Source organism: Muntiacus reevesi, chromosome 9 (genome assembly GCF_963930625.1).
Source record: "Muntiacus reevesi chromosome 9, mMunRee1.1, whole genome shotgun sequence".
Classification (NCBI taxonomy): Eukaryota; Metazoa; Chordata; class Mammalia; order Artiodactyla; family Cervidae; genus Muntiacus; species Muntiacus reevesi.
Window position 1 is genome coordinate 13,674,402 of NC_089257.1, and position 8,787 is coordinate 13,683,188.

Here is an 8,787-nt window from a genome sequence, read left to right on the forward strand (position 1 = left end):
CACTTATTCTTTCATTTATTTATTTTACATGCTTTCCAATTTTCCCAGGTCTGCCTCTGGTCTTTGTTCTGATACATGTATGTTCTCGGGTAGATCTGTACATGAAATCTTACAGGGTCTAGATAGCAAAATGCTTTCCACATACCGTATTTTAGCTATGGCATAGAAAGGAGTTATGAGTGTTAGTTATGACACCCATTGACATAAGGTGTTAGACTCATTATCAGACTTACAGTGTCTTGACTGCTGGATATGGGAAACCTTCTTAATTTTTTATTTTTTTTTATTGGACTATAATTGCTTTACAAAGTTCTTTACAACAGCCGAGATTCGGCTATGAGAATGCACGTATCCCCTCCCTCTTGAGCCTCTGTCCCACCCCCCATCCCTCCCCCTCTCGGTCATCACGGAACACTAGACTGCGCGCCCTGTGCTGTCAGCAGCTTCTCATAGCTGTCTGTTTACATGAGGCAGTGTATGTATATGTCAACAGTGTCCTCTGTTCATCCCGCCCTCCCTTCCCGCCACGGTGTCCACAAGTCCCTTCTCTATGGGAAGCTTTCTTATATCCTGCAGTTTGTGTCCTTGCAGACCTAACCCGATTGTCAGTGCTCAGGGAAGACAATCCATGGGCGCCAAGAACAACGTGACTGAGTTCCTCTTGCTCGGCCTTTCCCAGGGCCAGGAGATGCAGCGTGCCTGCTTCCTGGTCTTCTCCGTCTTCCACGTGCTCACGGTCCTGGGGAACCTTCTGGTCATCGTCACCATCAACGCCAGCAAGACCCTGCACGCCCCCATGTACTTCTTCCTCAGCCACTTGTCCTCTGCCGACACGTGCTATCCATCTGCCACCACACCCAAGATGATTGCGGACACTTTGGTGGACCGCAAGACCATCTCCTTCGAGGGCTGCATGACCCAGCTCTTTTCTGCCCACTTCTTTGGTGGCACCGAGATCTTCCTCCTCACGGCCATGGCCTATGACCGCTATGTGGCCATCTGTCGGCCCCTACACTACACGACCATCATGGGCCGCCGGAGGTGCGGCCTGCTGGTGGGGGCCTCCTGGGTGGCTGGCTTCCTGCATTCCATCCTGCAGATGCTCCTTACGGTCCAGCTGCCCTTCTGTGGGCCCAACGAGATCGACAACTTCTTCTGTGACGTCCATCCCCTGCTGAAGCTGGCCTGTGCGGACACCTACGTGGTGGGGCTCATCGTGGTGGCCAACAGCGGCATGATTTCTTTAGTGTCCTTCATCATCCTTATCATCTCCTACGTGGTCATCCTACTGAGCCTGAGAAGCCGGTCTTCTGAGGGCCGGCGCAAGGCTCTGTCCACGTGCGGCTCACACATCATCACTGTGCTTCTGGTCCTGGTGCCCCCCATGTTCATGTACATTCGACCCTCCACCACCCTGGCCGCTGACAAACTCGTCATCCTCTTTAACATCGTCATGCCACCTTTGCTGAATCCTCTGATCTACACACTGAGGAACAGTGAGGTGAAAAGTGCCATGAGGAAGATCTTCAGGGTCAAGGGGAGCTCGAGGGGAGAAGTGAAACTGCAAGGTATCTGATGAGCCTGGACTTGGGAAACTTCCCGTCTTTGTAGCATCTAAGATGATTTTGCATCTCTGGTCTGATGCTTGTAATGGGAACTCTTTCTGTTTTTCTAATAATATTCCACTTGTTCCCTTAATCTTCCAGTCATTAAATATTTATTATCTGTAATAAGTGAGGCACTGGGAATACACATAAAAGTAAATTGTAATCACTACACTCAAGGTGGGGTCATAGTCCAGGAGGCTCATGTATGGTAAGTTGCTTCACTTGTGTCTGACTCTTTGCAACCCCATGGACTGTAGCCTGCTAGGCTCCTCTGTCCATGGGTGTCTCCTGGCAAGAAGACTTGAGTGGCTAGCTGTTCTGTTCTCCAGGGTATCTTCCTGATCCTGGGATTGAACCTGGGTCTCCTGCACTGCAGGCAGATTCTCTACCATCTGAGCCATGGTGGAAGGCTTTATGAGGCTCTTAGTGTGATATTTAAAGGCTCATTCAGGGAACCTGTGACAGCCTGTGAATGTGCAGGTATCTCATCTATAAAATGGATAATAGCACTTAATAATTCCTTTATTAACAATAGTTATTGAAGCTCACCTTCTCTTTGGTTATGATATTCAAAGCACTTTACTCATATTCCTCATTTTGTGCTCTCAGGAGACAGGTGAGTAAATAAATGCAGCAAGATTAAAAGATTTACCCAAATCACACAGTAAGTCTTAAGCAAGGGGGGGACCAGTATCATAAGTCTGCTTTCAGGGCTCTTACCACCTCCAGAGGACTCCATGACAAAGACGGAGTGCATGGATATCAAGCAGGATGGGTCAGGGATTTTGGGGACCAAGGACTGATGGTTTCCTGGGATGCTGGGGAGCAGAGCTGGGGAGAATAGGTTGTTAGCATTCCACCCAGTAGTGTCCAGTCCTTCTCCAGCAGAACAGGGACTGTTCCACAGTAATCTCCTTTGCTTTGCCCTATTTGCTCTAGAGAGGGCCAGTTTGTTTAGGATGGAATTTGAAGAGCAGGGTTAGAAGTCCTACTCAAGTAACCATTCATGGATCATTTAATTCATTTGGGTCTCAGTTTCCACAAATACAAATGGAGACAGTAATAATACCAGCTTCAGAAGGTTTGAAGGGGACCTTCAGGACTTTATACAGTCTTATATCAAAGAATACACTAGTAAAGTAATGCTCAAAATTCTCCAAGCCAGGCGTCAGCAGTATGTGAACTGTGAACTTCCAGATGTTCAAGTTGGATTTAGAAAAGGCAGAGGAACCAGAGATCAAATTGCCAACATCTGCTGGATCATCGAAAAAGCAAGAGAGTTCCAGAAAAACATCTATTTCTGCTTTAGCGACTCTGCCAAAGCCTTTGACTGGGTGGATCACAATAAACTGTGGAAAATTCTGAAAGAGATGGGAATACCAGACCACCTGACCTGCCTCTTGAGAAATCTGTATGCAGATCAGGAAGCAACAATTAGAATGGGACATGGAACAACAGACTGGTTCCAAATAGGAAAAGGAGTACGTCAAGGCTGTATATTGTCACCCTGCTTATTTAACTTACATGCAGAGTACATCATGAGAAATGCTGGGCTGGAAGAAGCACAAGCTGGAATCAAGATTACTGGGAGAAATATCAATAACCTCAGATAGGCATATGACACCATCCTCATGGCAGAAAGTGAAGAGGAACTAAAAAGCCTCTTGATGAAAGTGAAGGAGGAGAGTGAAAAAGTTGGCTTAAAGTTCAACATTCAGAAAACTAAGATCAAGGCATCCGGTCCCATCACTTCATGGGAAATAGATGGGGAAACAGTGTCAGGCTTTATTTTTTTGGGTTCCAAAATCACTGCAGATGGTGATTGCAGCCATGAAATTAAACGACGCTTGCTCCTTGGAAGGAAAGTTATGACCAACCTAGACAGCATATTAAAAAACAGAGACATTACTTTGCCAACAAAGGTCCATCTAGTCAAGGCTATGGTTTTTCCAGTAGTCATGTATGGACGTGAGAGTTGGACTATAAAGAAAGCTGAGCACCGAAGAATTGATGATTCTGAACTGTGGTGTTGGAGAAGACTCTTGAGAGTCCCTTGGACTGCAAGGAGATCCAACCAGTTCATCCTAAAGGAGATCAGTCCTGGGTGTTCATTGGAAGGACTGATGTTGAAGCTGAAACTCAAATACTTTGGCCACCTGATGAGAAGAGCTGACTCATTGGAAAAGACCCTGATGATGAGAGGGATGGGGGCAGGAGGAGAAGGGGACGACAGAGGATGAGATGGCTGGATGACATCACCAACTCGATGGACATGAGTTTGGGTAAACTCTGAGAGTTTGTGATGGACAGGGAGGCCCGGCGTGCTGCGATTCACAGGGTCGCAAAGAGTCGGACACGACTGAGTGACTGAACTGAACTGAACTGAAATATTGGAAGCTTTTATGTAATTATTTGCTAATCTTCTTCCTGGTGCTTTTTTTCAATATAGAGAATAATGATTAATTAGGGTTTGTGTTCTCAGAGTGATTGCATTAAAATCTTTAAAACAATCTTAAACTATGTCATTATAATTTTCTCCTTTATTATTAGTTGAATTTTCTCATCTTGTCTCATCTTTAATTTTACTCAAGACTGAGTTAATGACATTCATGAATAGTACTGGTGTAGAGTACGTTGATTTTGCAAAGTGCCATTATGGCATTGGGAAAACATTTTGTTGCAGATTCAAAGCAGATCAATAAATCATATGCAATCAAAGTCAAGTTTTAATAAACACCAGTTCAGATTTTTTTTCCTCTTTAGCAGGGTATCTGAATAGCAGTAGTATTGTGATTTGGCTCAGATAAGCTATGCTGTGGAGGCTATCCTGTGCATTATAGGATATTTCTTAGCATCTCTGGCCTCTGCCCACTGGATGCTAATACCTCCTCTCCCGCAGGTTCGTACAATGAAAAATGTGTCCAGATATTGCCAAATATACCCTTGAAGGCAAAAATCGCTCACAGTTGAGATCTACTGTTCTGCACCCTCGTCCACACCAAAGGCCAGTAGAAGTGCTGTCTCAGTTTACTGACACTGCCCATACCCTCGGACCCATCCTTTGAATGGTGTCATTTCATGTAAAGTCACATGGCTGAGTTCGTGATAAGAGCTGGATCTAACTGACCTCTAAACAGCATGGAGCCCCATAGCCTAAGTACCCTGTGAACACTGGGTGAAGTTAATTTACCATTCCCTATTGATTTCTGAAGTTATGTTACCTACAAGGAAGTTTGAGATGTTAGTATCCAGGTCCTGCTTCCCATGAGGTAGGTGCCTGGTTAGGAAGGGGCCAGGCATGGGTCTCTGGGGACCAGTCTTCTCTCACTTGATCACCATGCCTTCCTCCCTGGTATCTCTCAGCTACGTGAATGCAGACTGGTCACCAGAATTCTTACATCTCTGGGGAATGCAAGGGAGGCGAGTCTGCTGTGCTCTTGTTTTAAATCAGCAGAGTGCACCCTCTGGGTTAGTCTCAACATTCCCAAGCCTGAGGCTGCGGAGGAGTGGATTCTCCATCTGGCGAATCCTGAGATGTATGAGCTCTGTTTGGTTGCTTGACCTTAATGGTTTTAGACTGAATAACTGGGGAACTGCATACTCTAGGGGATGTTCTTGGGGGGTATTATTTGCTTTTGTGTGGTTAGAACAGAAAAAAGAATTGTGGTGAGGAAATAAAGCTACAGAAACACTGGGGTGAGTTTTATTTTGTGAGCATGGGATGGTTGCTATTTCATCTTGAAAGCAAAGGGAATATTGTCAGACATCCCTGGCATTTAACAAAATGCTCCACATTGATCTGGTCTCTGCCTGAGGCAAGCACTGTGCTAGACATGGGACACAGGGATGGAGAATATTTGGTGTTGGTCCTTTATTCTTTCAACATTTAATGATCGTTTACAATGTACCAAATACTGTGCTCAGAAGCTAGGAAAGATTTATATTTGCTTTTCATTCCATATACATTCACTGAGTTCTATTTTGTGGTGGATATTCAGTTGGCACCGGAGATGGAGTGTTGAGCAGTTTATAATCTCTACCCCAGTAAATTCAGAATTTAGTGGACCAGATGGTCACAGAACATAATTATAAGTTGGTGAGGAAAGTGCTGTGATTTCAAAATGTCTTGAGAGAGGAGGAATCACTGACTGTAAGGGTGTATAGATTGGGAAATGGATTTCCTATCTCTGAGAAGCTTCCAAGGCAGCACAGTGTACGAATACTTAACGTCTCCTGGGATGGGCTAGGAGGGAGACATATGGCATCCAATTGTGAGGTAGGTTTTATCTCCAAGGAATGGTGTGGATTTGAGTCTCTGAGAGGGTAAATAACTTTCTAGATTAGTTACCACCTGTAGTAATTGGAATATGAACCTAGGAGTCCAGCAGTGGTTTCTTCTAGGAGTGATTTGGTAAAAATCTCAAAAGATCTGAGGGTTTAGCGATGGTCTCTCCCTTCTCTTGGTCTCTGCAATCATAAACTCTGTTGGTGATTTCCTTATAGTGGTGACTTGTGATAGTCCATAATCACCTGTTCCCAATGCTCAAGGAAGGATGATTTGTGGTGTGAGTGGATGTCACATGACTCCTGGTCTCAGGCACCCTGGAGTCCAACTGTAGGAGGGGACCATGTTGATACAGTTCGATCTCAGTCACCTTGACCAAATCCAGCATGGGTGAAGATAGTCTGCTAACCAGTCAGTGCACAATCGTGGTGATGTTTTGAGGTGTTGGAAGGTCTGCCTTCTTTTATGGATGTGTCATAGTCGGCATTTTGGGTGGAGAGGTGGTTTGTACTTCTATTGCCACCAAGGGACAGAAGCCTGAAAGAAGTGACGGTACCTGTAAGGAGAAGAATTGTGGATGGATTGAACTGGAACTTTTGAAAGGAACTAGGTCACCTGGTGACCGAATGCAGAAGCAGATAATTAGGTGGAGAAGCAGAAATAAGAGAGGGTGCTGAATATTCAGGGAAATTTCTTCAGAAGACCCTGAAGGGTATATGGGAAGGTGAGACTCTTATTCTGAAAACCAGGAAGGGAAAGGAGCAAAAGGAAGCAGGATGAAGGAAATCTGCAGGCAAAAGACAGAAGCATTCAATGGCAATAGAGAGATGGTTATTTTGGACATGCAACACCATACCTGCTGCCTTACATCATCCAGTGAGGCAATCAGTCTCCTAATAGACTTCTCCCAGTTCAACCTCTAGTCCAGTAGTCCAGTGTCTGCATGCCAAGTGATTCTGCCTTTGGGTCCACTAACATTTTTGATGATTCCCCATTGTCTGTTAAATAAACCCCAAAGTCCATAATAGTCCTTTGTGAATTGGTACTAGATTCTGGTTCCAAAGTTTTTTATTCATTTATTTTTATTAGTTGGAGGCTAATTACTTTACAATATTGTAGTGGCTTTTGTCATACATTGACATGAATCAGCCATGGATTTACATGTATTCCCCATCCCGATCCCCCCTTCAACCTCCCTCTCCACCCGATACGCATATATATGGAATTTAGAAAGATGGTAACCATAACCCTATATGCAAAACAAAAAGAGACACAGATGTACAGAACAGAATTTTGGACACTGTGGGAGAAGGTGAGGGTGGGATTTTTCGAGAGAACAGCATCGAAACATGTATATTATCTAGGGTGAAACAGATCACCAGCCCAGGCTGGATGCATGAGACAAGTGCTCGGGCCTGGTGCGCTGGGAAGACCCAGAGGCTACAACTTTATGGTTGCTCTTCTTCACTTTACTTCAGCCTCGCTCAAATTTTTATAGTTTGCACTTTCTCCTCGACTTCCTTGGAGTGTTTTTCCCTTCTTTTCTAAATAACTAGCTCATACTTATCATTCAGTATCCAGCTCACAAGCTTCTCACTTTTAAAACAGATTGTTATGTAAATTTCCCACTTAATGTAGGAGTCTTTTGTATCATTTCAGATCACCCTTCCAAATTATTGCCTCCTGGTGGCTATATCATGGCTAAAACACACAATGTGACAGAGTTTATTTTCCTGGGACTTTCTCCCAATCAGCTGGTGCAGAAAGTCTGCTTTGTGATATTTCTGCTCCTGTATGTAGCCATCGTGCTGGGGAATTTCCTCATTGTCCTCACTGTCATGAGCAGCAGAAGCCTTGGCTCCCCCATGTACTTCTTCTTGAGTTATCTGTCCTTTGTGGAGATATGCTACGCCTCTATGACAGCCCCCAGACTCATCTCAGATCTGCTGGCTGAAAGGAAAGCCATATCTCTGTGGGGCTGCATGATACAGTTTTCCTTTATTCACTTGTTTGGTGGCACTGAGGCTTTCCTGCTCACCGTGATGGCCTATGACCGCTACGTGGCCATCTGCAAGCCCCTCAACTACACCACCATCATGAACCGGCAGGCGTGTGCCTTCCTGGTGGGAGCAGCATGGGTGGGAGGCTTCGTGCATTCCTTGATCGATAGCCTTCTCGTCTTCCGCTTGCCCTTCTGTGGCCCCAATGTGATCGACCACTATTTCTGTGATGTGCTTCCCCTGCTCAAACTTGCCTGCTCTGACACCTTCCTCGTTGGTCTTCTGATCGTTGCCAACGGGGGGACCCTGTCTGTGATCAGCTTCGTGGTCCTCTTAGCCTCCTATGTGGTCATCTTGCTGCATCTGAGGACTCGGAGCTCCGAGGGGCGGCGCAAGGCCCTGTCCACCTGTGGGTCCCACATCACTGTGGTCACCTTATTTTTTGCTCCCTGCATCTTCATCTATCTGAGACCTTCCACCACCCTGTCTGCGGACAAGACGGTGGCCGTGTTCTACACGGTGATCACCCCACTGCTCAACCCTGTCATCTACTCCCTGAGAAATGCTGAAGTGAAGAAGGCCATGCAGAGGCTGTGGGTCAGAGCAATGAAGCTAGAAGAGAGGTAGAGGCTGAGCTTTGGTGTCTTGGTATTAATATCCATCACCACAAGTAGTTACGTATATTATATACATATACATATACATATACATATATTTTTTACCTTGTGAGAATCCACTTTCCGCCCCCAGTCCAGCTGTGTTGCTTGTGGGATCTTAGTTTACTGAGCAGGAATGGAAGCTGCATCCTCATCACTGAAACCATGCAGTCCTGACCGTGAGACTGTCGGGGAATTCCTCTTCTTTTAAAAAAATCCACCGAGCAACTCTGTGCCTT

At 45.4% G+C, this 8,787-nt stretch overlaps 2 protein-coding genes across 2 annotated transcripts; both read left to right on the top strand.

Moving 5' to 3' along the window:
* The first annotated feature begins 628 nt into the window (after window positions 1–628).
* LOC136175701 (olfactory receptor 4S1-like) lies at window positions 629–1,576 on the top strand. Its single transcript, XM_065945943.1, has one exon. The coding sequence runs from the start codon at window positions 629–631 to the stop codon at window positions 1,574–1,576; it is 948 nt and encodes a 315-aa protein (XP_065802015.1).
* A 6,013-nt stretch (window positions 1,577–7,589) lies between these two features.
* On the top strand, window positions 7,590–8,519 carry LOC136174646 (olfactory receptor 4X2-like). Its single transcript, XM_065944821.1, has one exon. It carries the CDS (start codon window positions 7,590–7,592, stop codon window positions 8,517–8,519), a length of 930 nt encoding a protein of 309 aa, XP_065800893.1.
* Window positions 8,520–8,787: the final 268 nt, after the last annotated feature.

Coding starts and splice junctions, on each gene's coding strand:
- LOC136175701 (XM_065945943.1), top strand. CDS start 629: ATGGGCGCCAAGAACAACGTGACTGAGTTCCTCTTGCTCGGCCTTTCC.
- LOC136174646 (XM_065944821.1), top strand. CDS start 7,590: ATGGCTAAAACACACAATGTGACAGAGTTTATTTTCCTGGGACTTTCT.